The sequence below is a fragment of the mitochondrial genome of Hippocampus bargibanti (genome assembly GCF_051943395.1).
Source record: "Hippocampus bargibanti mitochondrion, complete genome".
NCBI lineage: Eukaryota > Metazoa > Chordata > Actinopteri > Syngnathiformes > Syngnathidae > Hippocampus > Hippocampus bargibanti.
The window spans coordinates 1-16,453 of NC_065492.1; the positions used below are offsets into that span (position 1 = coordinate 1).

General features: G+C 32.5%; 13 protein-coding genes and 24 non-coding genes across 37 annotated transcripts, besides 1 other annotated feature; 28 read left to right on the forward strand and 9 right to left on the reverse strand. All coding sequences in view use genetic code 2, as the record gives it.

Moving 5' to 3' along the window:
• On the forward strand, window positions 1–70 carry trnF(GAA). The gene has a single exon. It is a non-coding gene; the product is annotated as a tRNA-Phe (tRNA).
• rrn12 lies at window positions 71–1,008 on the forward strand. Its single transcript has one exon. It is a non-coding gene; the product is annotated as a 12S ribosomal RNA (ribosomal RNA).
• On the forward strand, window positions 1,009–1,078 carry trnV(TAC). The gene has a single exon. It is a non-coding gene; the product is annotated as a tRNA-Val (tRNA).
• On the forward strand, window positions 1,079–2,740 carry rrn16. The gene has a single exon. It is a non-coding gene; the product is annotated as a 16S ribosomal RNA (ribosomal RNA).
• On the forward strand, window positions 2,741–2,813 carry trnL(TAA). The gene has a single exon. It is a non-coding gene; the product is annotated as a tRNA-Leu (tRNA).
• ND1 (NADH dehydrogenase subunit 1) lies at window positions 2,814–3,787 on the forward strand. The gene has a single exon. A coding segment is annotated over exon 1 (974 nt).
• trnI(GAT) lies at window positions 3,788–3,858 on the forward strand. Its single transcript has one exon. It is a non-coding gene; the product is annotated as a tRNA-Ile (tRNA).
• On the reverse strand, window positions 3,858–3,926 carry trnQ(TTG). The gene has a single exon. It is a non-coding gene; the product is annotated as a tRNA-Gln (tRNA).
• On the forward strand, window positions 3,927–3,996 carry trnM(CAT). The gene has a single exon. It is a non-coding gene; the product is annotated as a tRNA-Met (tRNA).
• On the forward strand, window positions 3,997–5,038 carry ND2 (NADH dehydrogenase subunit 2). The gene has a single exon. A coding segment is annotated over exon 1 (1,042 nt).
• On the forward strand, window positions 5,039–5,108 carry trnW(TCA). The gene has a single exon. It is a non-coding gene; the product is annotated as a tRNA-Trp (tRNA).
• A 1-nt stretch (window position 5,109) lies between these two features.
• On the reverse strand, window positions 5,110–5,178 carry trnA(TGC). Its single transcript has one exon. It is a non-coding gene; the product is annotated as a tRNA-Ala (tRNA).
• Window position 5,179: 1 nt separating this feature from the next.
• On the reverse strand, window positions 5,180–5,252 carry trnN(GTT). Its single transcript has one exon. It is a non-coding gene; the product is annotated as a tRNA-Asn (tRNA).
• Window positions 5,253–5,290: 38 nt separating this feature from the next.
• trnC(GCA) lies at window positions 5,291–5,356 on the reverse strand. Its single transcript has one exon. It is a non-coding gene; the product is annotated as a tRNA-Cys (tRNA).
• Window positions 5,357–5,423, reverse strand: trnY(GTA). Its single transcript has one exon. It is a non-coding gene; the product is annotated as a tRNA-Tyr (tRNA).
• A 1-nt stretch (window position 5,424) lies between these two features.
• COX1 (cytochrome c oxidase subunit I) lies at window positions 5,425–6,990 on the forward strand. The gene has a single exon. The coding sequence runs from the start codon at window positions 5,425–5,427 to the stop codon at window positions 6,988–6,990; it is 1,566 nt and encodes a 521-aa protein (YP_010451217.1).
• On the reverse strand, window positions 6,978–7,048 carry trnS(TGA). The gene has a single exon. It is a non-coding gene; the product is annotated as a tRNA-Ser (tRNA).
• Window positions 7,049–7,059: 11 nt separating this feature from the next.
• trnD(GTC) lies at window positions 7,060–7,127 on the forward strand. Its single transcript has one exon. It is a non-coding gene; the product is annotated as a tRNA-Asp (tRNA).
• Window positions 7,128–7,130: 3 nt separating this feature from the next.
• On the forward strand, window positions 7,131–7,821 carry COX2 (cytochrome c oxidase subunit II). The gene has a single exon. A coding segment is annotated over exon 1 (691 nt).
• Window positions 7,822–7,894, forward strand: trnK(TTT). The gene has a single exon. It is a non-coding gene; the product is annotated as a tRNA-Lys (tRNA).
• Window position 7,895: 1 nt separating this feature from the next.
• ATP8 (ATP synthase F0 subunit 8) lies at window positions 7,896–8,063 on the forward strand. The gene has a single exon. The coding sequence runs from the start codon at window positions 7,896–7,898 to the stop codon at window positions 8,061–8,063; it is 168 nt and encodes a 55-aa protein (YP_010451219.1).
• Window positions 8,054–8,737, forward strand: ATP6 (ATP synthase F0 subunit 6). Its single transcript has one exon. It carries the CDS (start codon window positions 8,054–8,056, stop codon window positions 8,735–8,737), a length of 684 nt encoding a protein of 227 aa, YP_010451220.1.
• On the forward strand, window positions 8,737–9,520 carry COX3 (cytochrome c oxidase subunit III). The gene has a single exon. A coding segment is annotated over exon 1 (784 nt).
• On the forward strand, window positions 9,521–9,590 carry trnG(TCC). Its single transcript has one exon. It is a non-coding gene; the product is annotated as a tRNA-Gly (tRNA).
• On the forward strand, window positions 9,591–9,939 carry ND3 (NADH dehydrogenase subunit 3). Its single transcript has one exon. A coding segment is annotated over exon 1 (349 nt).
• On the forward strand, window positions 9,940–10,008 carry trnR(TCG). Its single transcript has one exon. It is a non-coding gene; the product is annotated as a tRNA-Arg (tRNA).
• On the forward strand, window positions 10,009–10,305 carry ND4L (NADH dehydrogenase subunit 4L). Its single transcript has one exon. It carries the CDS (start codon window positions 10,009–10,011, stop codon window positions 10,303–10,305), a length of 297 nt encoding a protein of 98 aa, YP_010451223.1.
• ND4 (NADH dehydrogenase subunit 4) lies at window positions 10,299–11,679 on the forward strand. Its single transcript has one exon. A coding segment is annotated over exon 1 (1,381 nt).
• Window positions 11,680–11,749, forward strand: trnH(GTG). The gene has a single exon. It is a non-coding gene; the product is annotated as a tRNA-His (tRNA).
• Window positions 11,750–11,817, forward strand: trnS(GCT). The gene has a single exon. It is a non-coding gene; the product is annotated as a tRNA-Ser (tRNA).
• On the forward strand, window positions 11,818–11,888 carry trnL(TAG). Its single transcript has one exon. It is a non-coding gene; the product is annotated as a tRNA-Leu (tRNA).
• Window positions 11,889–13,733, forward strand: ND5 (NADH dehydrogenase subunit 5). Its single transcript has one exon. The coding sequence runs from the start codon at window positions 11,889–11,891 to the stop codon at window positions 13,731–13,733; it is 1,845 nt and encodes a 614-aa protein (YP_010451225.1).
• Window positions 13,729–14,250, reverse strand: ND6 (NADH dehydrogenase subunit 6). The gene has a single exon. The coding sequence runs from the start codon at window positions 14,248–14,250 to the stop codon at window positions 13,729–13,731; it is 522 nt and encodes a 173-aa protein (YP_010451226.1).
• On the reverse strand, window positions 14,251–14,319 carry trnE(TTC). The gene has a single exon. It is a non-coding gene; the product is annotated as a tRNA-Glu (tRNA).
• A 4-nt stretch (window positions 14,320–14,323) lies between these two features.
• CYTB (cytochrome b) lies at window positions 14,324–15,461 on the forward strand. Its single transcript has one exon. A coding segment is annotated over exon 1 (1,138 nt).
• On the forward strand, window positions 15,462–15,533 carry trnT(TGT). The gene has a single exon. It is a non-coding gene; the product is annotated as a tRNA-Thr (tRNA).
• Window positions 15,533–15,603, reverse strand: trnP(TGG). The gene has a single exon. It is a non-coding gene; the product is annotated as a tRNA-Pro (tRNA).
• Window positions 15,604–16,453: a D loop (control region).

Here is a 16,453-nt window from a genome sequence, read left to right on the forward strand (position 1 = left end):
GCCTTTGTAGCTTAAATTTAAAGCATAACACTGAAGATGTTATTATGAACCCTAAAAAGTTTCAAAAGCATAAAAGTTTGGTCTTAGCTTTATTATTTTCTATTATTAAGCCTACACATGCAAGTATCCACACCCCCGTGAGAATGCCCTTAAACCTCTTATGAAGTCAAGGAGCTGGTATCAGGCACATTTAAAGCCCATAACACCTTGCTTAGCCACACCCCCAAGGGAACTTCAGCAGTGATAAACATTAAGCCATAAGTGCAAGCTTGACTTAGTTAAAATTTTTAGAGTCGGTAAAACTCGTGCCAGCCACCGCGGTTATACGAGGGACTCAAGATAATAATAATCGGCGTAAAGAGTGGTTAAGATTTATACACCTAAAGTTAAACACCTTCAAAGTTGTTATAAACACCCGAAGGTATGAAATCCTAATTACGAAAGTAACTTTATAAAAACTGAACCCACGAAAGCTATGAAACAAACTAGGATTAGATACCCTACTATGCATAACTGTAAACTAAAAATGTTTTATACACTACACTCGCCTGGGTACTACGGGCATTAGCCTAAAACCCAAAAGACTTGGCGGTGCTTTACACCCCCTAGAGGAGCCTGTTCTTTAACTGATAATCCCCGTTAAACCTCACCTTGTTTTGCCTAACCAACCTATATACCGCCGTCGTCAGCTTACCTTGTGAAAGAATAATAGTGAGCATAATTAGTATAACTCAAAACGTCAGGTCGAGGTGTAGTTTATAACAAGGAAAGAAATGGGCTACATTCACCTCATGGTGAAAACGAATAATTTAATGAAATATAAATCTGAAGGAGGATTTAGCAGTAAAAAGAAAATAGAGTGTTCTTTTGAAATAGGCTCTAAAGCGCGCACACACCGCCCGTCACTCTCCCTAAAAAATAATAAAATTTTTATATAAAACAATATAAATACATAAAGGGAGGCAAGTCGTAACATGGTAAGTGTACCGGAAGGTGTACTTGGTTTATCAGAGTGTAGTATAATATAAAACACCTCACTTACACCGAGGAGTTGTTCTTGAAAATAGAATCACCCTGATACCTTAAAACTAGCTTAAATACTTAAAACAATAATAAATTTAAATAACCCCTCAAACCATAAATTTTAATAATAAAACATTTTAACCCCTTAGTAAAGGAGATTAAAAAGGAAGATAAAGCTATAAAATAAGTACCGTAAGGGAAAGTTGAAAAAGAAATTAAAAAAATCATTAAAGTTATTATCAGCAAAGATTAAATCTTGTACCTTTTGCATCATGGGTTAACAAGTTATTTCAAGCAAAAAGTTTTTTAGTTTGAAATCCCGAAATTAAACGAGCTACTCCGAGACAGTTAGTATATGAACAAACCCGTACCTGTGGCAAAAGGTTGGGGTGAGCTCCGAGTAGAAGTGATAAACTAAACGAGTTTAATTATAGCTGGTTGCCTAAGAAATGAATAGAAGTTCAGCCTGTCTGCACATTAAATTATAAAATATGTATACATATTTAATTTAATGTATTTTACAAAGTTAATCAAAAGAGGTACAGCTCCTTTGATTCAGGATACAACCTTGTTAAAAGGTTAAAAATCATACACAATAAAATATAAAATTTTTGTGGGCTTAAAAGCAGCCATCTTGTAAGAAAGCGTTAAAGCTCAAACTCTTAATAATTTTAAATAATGATATATAATTTTAAACCTTTAAAAAAAAATTAGGCTTTTTCATAAAATGAAAACAATAATGTTAACATGAGTAATAAGAGAAATATGTTTCTCTCCTAGCAAAAGTATGAATCGGATCGAACTAACACCGAATATTAATGACCCATTATTAAGAAGGAATTGTTAAAAACAAGAAAAACAAGAAAAACTAACACTTACATATCATCAACCCTACACAGGATTGCTGACTAGGATAGATTTAAAAGTTAAGAAGGAACTCGGCAAACTAAACATAGCCTCGCCTGTTTACCAAAAACACCGCCTCTTGCTAAATAAGAATAAGAGGTCCCGCCTGCCCTGTGACTAAACGTTTAACGGCCGCGGTATTTTGACCGTGCAAAGGTAGCGCAATCACTTGTCTTTTAAATAAAGACCTGTATGAATGGCATAACGAAGGCTAAACTGTCTCCTTACCTTTATCAATGAAATTGATCTCCCCGTGCAGAAGCGGGGATTATCACATAAGACGAGAAGACCCTGTGGAGCTTTAAGCAAAATTGATTTATTAAAAGTATATCAAATCTATAAAATAAAATAAAAATCATTATATGCTTTTAGTTGGGGCGACCGCGGAGTACTAAAAAACCTCCGTGAGGATTGAGGTAAACCCTTAAAACTAAGAAAAACACTTCAAAGTATTAAAATATTTAACCTAAAGATCCGGTAATACCGATTAACGAACCTAGTTACCCCAGGGATAACAGCGCAATCCTTTTTAAGAGCCCATATCGACAAAAGGGTTTACGACCTCGATGTTGGATCAGGATGTCCTAATGGTGTAGCAGCTATTAAAGGTTTGTTTGTTCAACAATTAAAATCCTACGTGATCTGAGTTCAGACCGGAGTAATCCAGGTCAGTTTCTATCTATGTTATGCCTTTTTTCAGTACGAAAGGATCAAAAAAGTAAGGCCTATGTTTACAACAAGCCTTTTTTTTAACCTTTGAAAAATTATAAAAAGGTGTAAAAACATAAAAAATACTTAAATATAATAACAAATTGGGGTGGCAGAACACGGTATTGCAAAAGACCTAAGCTCTTTATATAGAAGTTCAAATCCTCTCCTCAATTATGATTAAATTGATTATATCACATATTATTAACCCTTTATTATATATTATCCCTGTATTACTAGCAGTTGCTTTTTTAACCTTACTAGAACGAAAAGTTTTAGGCTATATACAAAACCGAAAAGGTCCAAATATTGTAGGACCATGAGGTTTACTTCAACCTGTTGCAGATGGTGTAAAACTATTTATTAAAGAACCTGTTAAACCATCAACATCATCCCCTATCTTATTTATTATTACCCCTATTCTAGCATTGACTTTAGCAATAATATTATGAATACCCCTTCCATTACCACATCCTTTTATTAGTATTAATTTAACCATTTTATTTATTCTAGCATTATCAAGCTTAGCAGTTTATTCTATTTTAGGTTCAGGATGAGCATCTAATTCAAAATATGCATTAATTGGAGCCTTGCGAGCTGTAGCACAAACAATTTCTTATGAAGTAAGTTTAGGCTTAATTATTCTTACTTTAGTAATTTTTACAGGAAGCTTCACACTAACATCATTTGGGTTAACTCAAGAAAGTATTTGATTAATTATCCCAGCTTGACCTTTAGCAGCAATATGATATATCTCCACATTAGCTGAAACAAACCGAGCCCCGTTTGATTTAACAGAAGGAGAATCAGAGCTCGTATCCGGTTTTAACGTTGAATATGCAGGAGGACCTTTTGCATTATTCTTTTTAGCAGAATATGCTAACATTTTATTAATAAACACATTATCAACAATTCTATTTTTAGGAGCATCAAACCCTCTATGAATGCCAGAATTAACAACAATAATTGTAATATTAAAAGCAGTCTTTCTATCTGTAATTTTCCTATGAGTTCGAGCTTCATACCCACGCTTCCGATATGATCAATTAATACATCTAATTTGAAAAAACTTTTTACCCTTAACACTAGCTTTAATTATTTGACATTTATCAACTCCAACTGCATTAGCTGGTATCCCACCATCATTTTAGGAATTATGCCTGAGTACTAAGGAACACTTTGATAGAGTGCCCTACGGGTGTTAAATTCACCCTAATTCCTTAGAAAAAGGGGTTTGAACCCTACTAAAGAGATCAAAACTCTTAGTGCTTCCATTACACCATTTCCTAAGTAAGGTCAGCTAAATAAAGCTCTTGGGCCCATACCCCAAAAATGCAGGTTAAAATCCTTCCTTTACTAATGAACCCTTATATCATACTCATCTTTCTATTAGGTTTAAGTTTAGGCACCATAATCACAATTATAAGTTCACATTGATTACTAGCTTGAATAGGTTTAGAAATTAATACACTTGCAATCATCCCTTTAATAGCACAACATCATCACCCTCGCTCAGTAGAAGCATCAACAAAATATTTTCTAACCCAAGCTACAGCTGCAGCAATAATTCTATTTGCAAGCTCCACTAATGCTTGAATAACAGGACAATGGGTTATTAATGAAATAAACCACCCTTTACCAATAATAATTATAACCCTTGGTCTAGCTTTAAAAATCGGAATTGCCCCTTTACACACATGAATACCAGAAGTTCTACAAGGTTTAGACCTCACAACAGGTTTAATTATAAGTACATGACAAAAACTAGCCCCTTTTTCTTTACTATTACAAATAAATCAAAATAACTCAATAATATTAACCATTATAGCTATAATATCTGTAGTAGTTGGAGGCTGAGGAGGTTTAAATCAAACCCAATTACGAAAAATCTTAGCCTACTCATCAATTGCCCATATTGGATGAATAATTCTTATTGTACAATATTACCCAAAACTCATATTAATAACACTAATTATTTATATTTTAATAACTTTTTCAATTTTTAATACTTTTAAATTAATAAAATCAACCTCAATTAGTACACTAGCAACATCTTGATCAAAACACCCTACAATTACTGCTATTACACCCCTTCTATTATTATCATTAGGAGGCCTACCTCCTTTAACAGGGTTTGGTCCTAAATGATTAATTTTATCAGAATTAACTAAACAAGATCTTAATACTATAGCAGTTATTATAGCATTATCTGCTTTACTTAGCCTATATTTTTACCTACGACTATCTTATGCTGTAACATTAACTATTTCCCCTAATACAACAAATATAATTAGCCAGTGAAATTATAATATTAAAAAACCTAGTCAACATTTATCAACAACAACAGCTTTATCATTACTTTTACTACCTTTATTACCAAGTATTTTTACTATTATAATCTAAGAATTTAGGTTAAAATAGACCAAGAGCCTTCAAAGCTCTAAGCAAAAGTGAAAATCCTTTAATTCTTGATAAGACTTGCAAGCTTTTAACTCACATCAACTATATGCAAAACAGACACTTTAATTAAGCTAAAGCCTTACTAAATGGGAAGGCCTTGATCCTACAATCTCCTAGTTAACAGCTAGGCACTCAAACCAGCGAGCATCCACTTACCTTTCCCCCCGCCTTGAAAGGCGGAAAGGCGGGGGGAAAGCCCCGGTAAAACTTAATTGACTACTCAAGATTTGCAATCTTGTATGTATAACACCTCGGGACTTGGTACGAAGAGGATTTAAACCTCTGTGTATGGGGTTACAATCCACCGCTTACTCAGCCATCTTACCTGTGACAATTACACGCTGATTTTTCTCAACCAACCATAAAGATATTGGTACTTTATACTTAGTATTTGGTGCTTGAGCTGGTATAGTGGGGACTGCACTCAGTTTACTAATCCGAGCTGAATTAAGTCAACCAGGAGCTTTACTAGGCGATGACCAAATCTATAATGTTATTGTAACTGCTCATGCCTTTGTAATAATTTTTTTTATAGTTATACCTATTATAATCGGAGGCTTTGGTAACTGACTTGTCCCTTTAATAATCGGAGCACCTGATATAGCTTTTCCTCGTATAAATAATATAAGTTTTTGACTTTTACCTCCCTCTTTCCTACTCCTTTTAGCCTCATCAGGGGTGGAAGCTGGAGCAGGGACAGGCTGAACTGTTTATCCTCCTTTAGCAGGTAATCTAGCTCATGCAGGGGCCTCAGTTGACTTAACAATCTTCTCTCTCCATCTAGCAGGTGTATCTTCAATCTTAGGAGCTATTAACTTTATTACAACCATTATTAACATAAAACCCCCTTCCATCTCACAATATCAAACACCTTTATTTGTTTGAGCAGTTTTAGTAACTGCCTTATTATTATTACTTTCACTACCTGTACTAGCAGCTGGTATCACTATACTTTTAACTGACCGAAACTTAAATACAACATTTTTTGATCCTTCAGGAGGAGGGGATCCTATCTTATATCAACATCTATTTTGGTTCTTTGGTCATCCTGAAGTTTATATTCTCATCCTACCTGGTTTTGGCATAATTTCCCATATTGTAGCTTATTACTCAGGTAAAAAAGAACCCTTTGGCTATATAGGTATAGTTTGAGCAATAATAGCAATTGGACTCTTAGGTTTTATTGTGTGAGCTCACCATATATTCACAGTAGGAATAGATATTGATACTCGAGCTTATTTCACCTCAGCAACAATAATTATTGCTATCCCTACAGGTGTAAAAGTATTTAGTTGACTAGCTACATTACATGGAGGCTATATTAAATGAGAAACACCTTTATTATGAGCATTAGGTTTTATCTTTCTATTTACTGTAGGAGGCTTAACAGGTATTGTCTTAGCAAACTCCTCCTTAGATATTGTTCTTCACGACACATATTACGTTGTTGCTCATTTCCATTATGTATTATCTATAGGTGCTGTTTTTGCTATTATAGCAGGATTTGTACACTGATTTCCTTTATTTACAGGTTATACAATACATAATTCTTGAACAAAAATCCACTTCTGTGTTATATTTACAGGTGTAAACCTAACATTCTTCCCTCAACATTTCTTAGGTTTAGCAGGTATACCTCGACGTTACTCAGACTACCCTGATGCATATTCAATATGAAATATTGTTTCCTCTATTGGATCCCTTGTGTCACTAGTTGCTGTGATCATATTTTTATTCATTATTTGAGAAGCTTTTGCCTCTAAACGAGAAGTCTTATTAGTTGATATAACAACAACAAATGTTGAATGATTATATGGCTGCCCTCCTCCTTATCACACATTTGAAGAACCAGCCTTTGTCCAAACACAAGTTAATGATTACGAGAAAGGAAGGAATTGAACCCCCTTACAATGGTTTCAAACCACTTACAAAACCGTTCTGCCACTTTCTTTATAAACAAATGAGATGTTAGTAAAATATTATACTACTTTGTCAAAGTAGAGTTGGTAGTTAAACTCTTCCACACCTTAACAATGGCTCACCCTTCACAACTAGGATTTCAAGATGCAGCATCACCAGTAATAGAAGAACTTCTTCATTTCCATGATCATGCCTTAATAATTGTTTTTTTAATTAGTATTTTAGTATTTTATATTATTGTAGCTATAGTTACTACTAATTTAACTAACAAATTTTTGTTAGACTCACAAGAAATTGAAATTATTTGAACTGTTCTTCCTGCAATCATTCTCATTTTAATTGCACTTCCATCCTTGCGTATTTTATATCTTATAGATGAGGTAAATAACCCCCACCTTACAATCAAAGCAGTCGGACACCAATGATATTGAAGCTATGAATACACCGATTATGAAGATTTAACTTTTGACTCATACATAATTCCTACCCAAGAATTAACACCCGGTAAATTCCGACTACTAGAAGCAGACCACCGAATAGTGATTCCTGTTGAATCACCTATTCGAGTACTAGTTTCAGCAGAAGATGTATTACACTCATGAGCAGTACCTTCCCTTGGTGTTAAAATAGATGCAGTACCAGGTCGATTAAATCAAACAGCTTTTATTACATCACGACCAGGTGTTTATTATGGACAATGCTCTGAAATTTGTGGTGCAAATCACAGTTTTATACCAATTGTTGTAGAAACAGTACCCTTAGAACAATTTGAAAACTGATCCTTATTAATACTTGAAGACACTTCACTAAGAAGCTAAATAGGACAAGCGTTAGCCTTTTAAGCTAAAAATTGGTGCTTTCCAAACACCCTTAGTGATATGCCTCAATTAAACCCTTCACCTTGATTAGCAATCTTATTATATACTTGATTAGTATTTAGTATTATAATCCCCCCTAAAGTAATAGCTCATAAACACCTTAATGAGCCAACCCCTTTAAATACTAAACTAATAAAAACAACCTCTTGAAACTGACAATGATCTTAAGCTTTTTTGATCAATTTATTAGCCCTATATTCCTAGGAATTCCTTTAATAGCTATAGCTATTTTAATACCTTGTTTAATTATACCTGTACCTACCACTCGTTGAATAAATAACCGTTTACTCACACTACAAAACTGATTTATTGCCTTATTCTCAAAACAACTTATAATACCTTTAAATATTTCTGCTCATAAATGAACTTTAATATTCACATCCTTAATAATTATATTAATATCATTAAATATATTAGGATTATTACCCTACACTTTTACCCCTACAACACAATTATCATTAAATATAGCTTTAGCTGTACCATTTTGATTAGCCACTGTTATTATTGGTATACGAAATCAACCAACACACTCCTTAGGTCACTTATTACCAGAAGGTACACCTATTTTACTAATTCCTGTACTTATTATTATTGAAACAATTAGCTTATTTATTCGACCTGTTGCTTTAGGAGTTCGACTAACAGCTAACCTAACAGCCGGTCATCTCTTAATTCAATTAATTGCTACAGCAGCTTTTGTTCTAACCCCTTTAATACCCGCCGTCGCAATATTAACAACTATTTTATTATTTTTACTTACTTTATTAGAAGTAGCCGTTGCTATAATCCAAGCCTATGTTTTTGTATTATTATTAAGCCTTTATTTACAAGAAAATGTTTAATGGCCCATCAAACACACGCATATCATATAGTAGATCCTAGCCCTTGACCACTAACAGGAGCTATTGCAGCTCTTTTAATAACTTCAGGTTTAGCCATTTGATTTCATTTTAATTCAATTATTTTAATAACAATTGGCTTTATCTTATTACTTTTAACAATAATTCAATGATGACGAGATATTATCCGAGAAGGCACATTTCAAGGACATCATACCCTTTTTGTACAAAAAGGTTTACGCTATGGTATGATTCTTTTTATTACCTCAGAAGTATTTTTTTTCTTAGGATTTTTTTGAGCTTTTTACCACTCTAGTTTAGCCCCTACCCCTGAATTAGGTGGTTGTTGACCCCCTTTTGGAATTACAACCCTGAATCCTTTTGAAGTTCCTTTATTAAATACAGCTGTTTTACTGGCTTCTGGTGTTACTGTTACTTGAGCTCATCATAGTATTATAGAACATGAACGAAAACAAGCTATCCAATCTTTAGTATTAACCATTTTATTAGGTTTTTATTTCACATTTTTACAAGCAATAGAATATTATGAAGCCCCTTTTACTATTGCAGATGGTATTTACGGATCAACTTTTTTCGTAGCAACAGGCTTTCACGGACTCCATGTTATCATTGGTTCAACCTTTCTTTTTGTCTGTTTAATCCGACAAATTCAATATCATTTTACATCAGAACATCATTTTGGTTTTGAAGCAGCTGCATGATATTGACATTTTGTTGATGTTGTTTGATTATTTTTATATATTTCCATTTATTGATGAGGATCTTATCTTTTTAATATTAATAAGTATATATGACTTCCAATCATTTAGTTTTGGTTAAAATCCAAAAAAAGATAATGAACCTTTTAATTATTGTATTAATAATAGTATTTTTAATTTCAATCTTACTAATTTTTGTATCCTTTTGATTACCTTTAACTAACCCTGATACAGAAAAATTATCACCTTATGAGTGTGGTTTTGATCCTTTAGGATCAGCTCGACTTCCTTTCTCATTACGATTCTTCTTGGTAGCTATTTTATTTCTTTTATTCGATTTAGAAATTGCTTTACTTCTCCCCCTTCCCTGAGGTATACAAAATATCATCCCTATAACTACTCTACTATGATCATCACTTATTATTATTTTATTAACTATTGGATTAATTTATGAATGAGTCCAAGGAGGTTTAGAATGAGCCGAATAAACGATTAGTATAATTAAAATATTTGATTTCGACTCAAAAGCATATGGTTAAAACCCATAGTCGTTTTATGACCCCTATACATTTTGCCTTCTCTACTACATTCTTACTAGGTTTAATAGGCCTCACATTTCACCGAAAACATTTATTATCAGCCCTTCTATGCTTAGAAGGAATAATATTATCCTTATATATGGCATTATCGTTATGAATATTACAACTGAATTCTATTAATTTATCCTTAACTCCCATAATAATACTCGCTTTCTCAGCATGTGAAGCAAGCGTTGGTTTAGCTTTATTAGTAGCAACTTCTCGTACACATGGTACAGACCGCATACAAGCCTTAAATATTTTACAATGTTAAAAATTCTTATCCCTACAATTATATTAATTCCTACTACATGATTTACCCCTAAAAAATGATTATGGTCTTTCATTTTAACACACAGTATTATTATCGCTTCAACTACCATAATGTGATTAATTTGATCTTCTGAAGTTGCCTGATCAAACCTAAACGGCCTTATAGCTACTGATCCTTTATCAACCCCTTTGTTGATATTAACTTGTTGACTATTACCTTTGATAACTTTAGCCAGTCAAAATCATATAACTAATGAACCTGAAAACCGACAACGCTTGTATATTACTTTATTAATTTCTCTACAAATATTTTTAATTATAGCTTTTAGTGCAACAGAATTAATTTTGTTTTATATTATATTTGAAGCTACTTTAGTACCCACTTTATTAATTATTACACGATGAGGAAATCAAAACGAACGTTTAAATGCAGGAACTTATTTCCTTTTTTATACATTAGCAGGATCACTTCCTCTTCTCATTGCTCTTTTAATACTTCAAAATAAAGTAGGGTCTATATCAATATTAATATTACAATATTCTAATCCTATAAACCTTGCCTCTATAAGCGATAAATTATGATGATTTGGCTGCTTAGTAGCCTTTCTTGTAAAAATACCTCTTTATGGAATACACCTTTGACTTCCTAAAGCTCATGTAGAAGCACCAATTGCAGGATCAATAATCCTAGCCGCTGTCCTTTTAAAATTAGGAGGTTATGGTATAATACGTTTAATAATTATTTTAGAACCTCTATCTAAACAACTAAGCTACCCCTTTATAATTTTAGCTTTATGAGGTATTATCATAACAGGTTTAATTTGTTTACGACAAAATGATTTAAAATCACTAATTGCTTACTCATCTGTAAGTCATATGGGTTTAGTTACAACTGGCATCTTAATTCAAACCCCTTGAGGATTTACAGGAGCATTAATTTTAATAATTGCACATGGTTTAACCTCCTCAGCATTATTTTGCCTAGCAAACACAAATTATGAACGAACACATAGTCGAACTATAGTATTAGCACGAGGATTACAAATTGTATTACCTCTAATAACAATATGATGATTTATTACAAGTTTAGCAAATATAGCATTACCCCCTTCTCCTAATTTAATAGGAGAATTAATAATTATTACATCATTATTTAATTGATCAAAATGAACATTAATTATAACAGGTTTAGGAGTCTTAATTACCGCAACATACTCCTTATACTTATTCCTAATAACCCAACGAGGATCACTAACCAAACATTTAGTTAAGTTAGATCCATCACACTCTCGAGAACATTTGTTAATAACACTCCATCTTATCCCTCTAATTTTTTTAATTATAAAACCCGAATTATTATGAGGCTGATTATTTTGTAAATGTAATTTAATTAAAAATATTAGATTGTGATTCTAAAAATAAAAGTTAAAATCTTTTCATCTACCGAGAAAGGTCCGAAGACAACACAAACTGCTAATTTCTGCCCCTTTGGTTAAACCCCTAAGCTTTCTCGACTTTTAAAGGATAAAAGCAATCCATTGGTCTTAGGCACCAAAACTCTTGGTGCAAATCCAAGTAAAAGTTATGCACCCTATTTTTGTAATAACAACATCAAGCCTCCTAACTATTTTTATATTATTATCTATGCCTTTAATATTAAATATTATAACCGAAAATAAATTAAACTCTTGATCAATAAATTGAGTAAAAACATCAGTAAAATTATCCTTTTTTGTAAGTTTATTACCTTTAATGTTGTTTATTAATGAAGGTTTAGAAACAATTGTCACTACCTGATCATGAATAAATACATCAACATTCAATATTTCTATCAGTTTTAAGTTTGATATATACTCATTAATTTTTACCCCTGTGGCTTTATATGTTACTTGATCTATTTTAGAATTTGCTTCTTGATATATACACTCAGATCCTTTAATAAACCGATTCTTCAAGTACCTTTTAATTTTCCTAATAGCTATATTGATTCTAGTAACATCAAATAATATATTTCAATTATTTATTGGTTGAGAAGGAGTAGGTATTATATCTTTTTTATTAATTGGGTGATGATATGCACGAGCAGATGCTAATGTTGCAGCTATCCAAGCTATTATTTACAACCGAGTAGGAGATATTGGAATTATTCTATTTATAGCTTGAAGTGCTATAAATTTAGATTCATGAGAAATAAATCAAATATTTATAACAGCTAAAGATAAAACCCTAACTTTACCTTTACTAGGTCTAGTATTAGCTACTATAGGCAAATCAGCTCAATTTGGTTTACACCCTTGGTTACCATCAGCTATAGAGGGCCCTACCCCGGTCTCTGCCCTACTACACTCCAGCACCATAGTAGTAGCCGGTATTTTTTTATTAATTCGTATAAACCCTATAATAAAAGAAAATCTTTTCATCTTAACAACATGCCTTTGCCTAGGCGCAACAACCACTTTCTTTACAGCTGTGTGTGCCTTAACACAAAATGATATTAAAAAAATTATTGCATTTTCTACATCCAGCCAACTAGGTTTAATAATAGTTATAATTGGATTAAATCAACCCGAATTAGCTTTTTTTCATATTTGCACACATGCCTTTTTCAAAGCAATATTATTTCTTTGCTCTGGCTCATTAATTCATAGTCTTAATGATGAACAAGATATTCGTAAAATAGGAGGTATATTTATAACCAACCCCATTACATCATCATCTATAACCTTAGGTAGCTTAGCATTAACTGGTACTCCTTTTTTAGCAGGTTTTTTTTCAAAAGACGCAATTATTGAATCAATAAATACCTCATATTTAAACGCCTGAGCCTTATTACTAACACTTGTAGCCACTTCATTTACAGCTGTTTATAGTTTACGTATTACTTATTACGTCATAATAGGTCACCCTCGATTTAACCCATTATCACCAATCAATGAAATCAGTAAAACATTAACCAATCCTATTAAACGATTAGCTTGAGGAAGTATAATTACTGGTTTAATTATCATATTAAATATGCCTTTAATTAAAATTCCTGTTATAACAATACCTTTTATAATAAAAATAATAGCTATTATTGTAACCCTGATTGGTTTAATTACAGCATTAGAACTAGCTAATAATATATCTAAGCAATTAAAAATTAATCCAAATAAAAACCCCTATTTATTTTCTAATATATTAGGGTTTTTCCCATCTATCACTCATCGTTTACCTATAAAAATATTTTTAAATATAGGACAAAAAACCGCCTCACAAACTATTGATATAGCATGATTTGAAAAAATTGGTCCTAAAGCAATGTTAACTATTAATAAACCTCTTATCACCACCACAAGTAATATTCAAAAAGGTATAATTAAAACCTATTTAATATTATTTATTCTAACTTTAACACTTGCAACAATACTTGTGCTTTATAAACCCTAACAACACGTAAAGCTCCTCGAGAAAGACCACGAGTTAATTCTAATACAACAAATAAAGTTAATAAAAGAACTCAAGCACTAATAACTAAAATTCACCCTCCTGACATATATATTATAGCTACACCAGACATATCACCCCGGAATAAAGTTAAATCTAATAAGTCATCCACTGGTACCCAAGAAGTCTCATATCACTCACTTAAAACACATTTTATTATTAATAAAACCCCTATTAAATATAAAATACTATACATAGAAATAGTTCAATTAACTCAACTTTCAGGGTAAGGTTCTGCAGCTAAAGCTGAAGAATAAGCAAAAACTACTAATATACCTCCTAAGTAAATTAAAAATAAAACTAATGATAAAAAAGGAGAACCATAACTAACCAAAACCCCACACCCTATACCAGCCACAATTACTAAACCAAAAGCAGCAAAATATGGTGATGGATTAGAAGCAACCGCAACTAAGCCAAAAATTAACCCTATTAATAATGAAAATATAAAATAAGTCATAATTTCTACCAAGATTTTAACTAGGACCAATGATTTGAAAAACCACCGTTGTAATTCAACTATAAAAACATAAATGGCAAACCTTCGAAAAACCCACCCTCTTTTAAAAATTGCAAACAACGCTCTTGTAGATTTACCTACTCCATCAAACATTTCTATTTGATGAAACTTTGGCTCTCTTTTAGGTTTATGCTTAGGAACTCAAATTCTAACAGGCTTATTTTTAGCAATACACTACACATCTGATATTACAACCGCATTCTCATCAGTAACACACATTTGCCGAGATGTTAACTATGGCTGATTAATTCGTAATATACATGCAAACGGAGCCTCATTCTTTTTTATTTGTATCTATATACATATCGCCCGAGGTCTTTATTATGGTTCCTATCTTTATAAAGAAACATGAAATATTGGGGTAGTCCTTCTTCTTCTTGTAATAGCTACAGCCTTCGTAGGTTATGTTTTACCTTGAGGTCAGATATCTTTTTGAGGAGCCACCGTTATTACAAATCTTGCATCAGCCATCCCTTATATTGGTAATAGTTTAGTACAATGAATTTGAGGAGGTTTTTCAGTAGATAATGCTACCCTAACTCGATTCTTCGCCTTCCATTTTCTACTACCTTTTATTATTGCTGCTACTTCAATAGTTCATCTATTATTTCTTCATGAATCAGGATCAAATAACCCAGCAGGTATTAATTCCGATGCAGATAAAATCTCTTTCCACCCATACTTCTCATACAAAGATTTATTAGGATTTTCAATTCTATTAATTACCCTAACATCAATTGCCTTATTTTTACCAAATATACTAGGAGACCCTGACAATTTTACACCAGCCAATCCTTTAGTAACACCACCTCATATCAAACCAGAATGATATTTCCTATTTGCATACGCTATCCTCCGTTCAATCCCTAATAAGTTGGGGGGCGTTTTAGCATTATTATCCTCTATCTTAATTTTAATACTAGTTCCTATTCTTCATACGTCTAAACAACGAGCACTAACCTTCCGACCTTTTAGCCAATTAATATTCTGATGTTTAGTAGCAAATGTAGTTATTTTAACATGAATCGGAGGGATACCTGTAGAACCTCCCTATATTTTAATTGGACAAATAGCATCAATTGTTTACTTTATAATTTTTTTAATAATTATACCTATAATTGGATGAATTGAAAATAAAATTTTTAAATATTGCATTAGTAGCTCAATATAAGAGCGTCAGTTTTGTAAACTGGAGGTTGAAGGTTTAAACCCTTCCCAGTGCTCAGAAAAAGGAGATTCAAACTCCCGCCGCCGGCTCCCAAAGCTGGTATTCTAAAATTAAAATATCTTCTGTGCATATATGAGATATTTATATATATATATATAGTACACAATATTAAATTCCTTGGGAATATATATGTATTAACACCATGAATTTATATTAACCAAAAAATAATAGCATGTTACTAAGGTAGACATAAACCATTATTTTTAAAATACATAAACTTATTTAGTAACTGCGAAATTTAAGACCTAATACAAAACTCATTAGTAATGATATACCAGGACTCAAAATATAGTCAAATAAACCATTTTATGTAGTAAGAGCCCACCAACAAGTCCATAACTTAATGCTAACTGTCCTTGATGGTCAGGAGCCCTGGTTTAAGGGTGGCTACCTCCAGGGTGAATTATTCCTGGCATCTCCTCCTTTTTCAGGTCCATACATTTATTAACCCGCGCACTTTCATCGACGCTTACATTGACTAATGGTGTTAAACCTTCGACTCGTTACCCCCCAAGCCGGGCGTTTACTCCACAGGGGCAGCTGGTTCCTTTTTTTTTTCTCCTTTCGTGAACATTTCAGAGTGCACACGGCCCTAAAATTGAAGGTTGCACATACGTTCCTTATTGAGTAATTTTAATGTAATGTTGAAAAGACATTACTTTTAAATTACATAAATTTATTTCTAGAGCATAAGATATACTAAACTTCCTAAGTCGCCCCTTTTCTGTTTTTAAAGATTTTTCCCCCTTACCCCCTAAAGTCCAAAACTCTTTAACATATCTTTAAAACCCTTAAAAATAATAAACCCCCTACTAAACACATTTACCCTTTCTATCCAATCTAATTCGTGTTTAAGTGTTTCATGTTGAAACACTTCATGAACACTTGAGATACAAACCAAAATCGCCACTACAA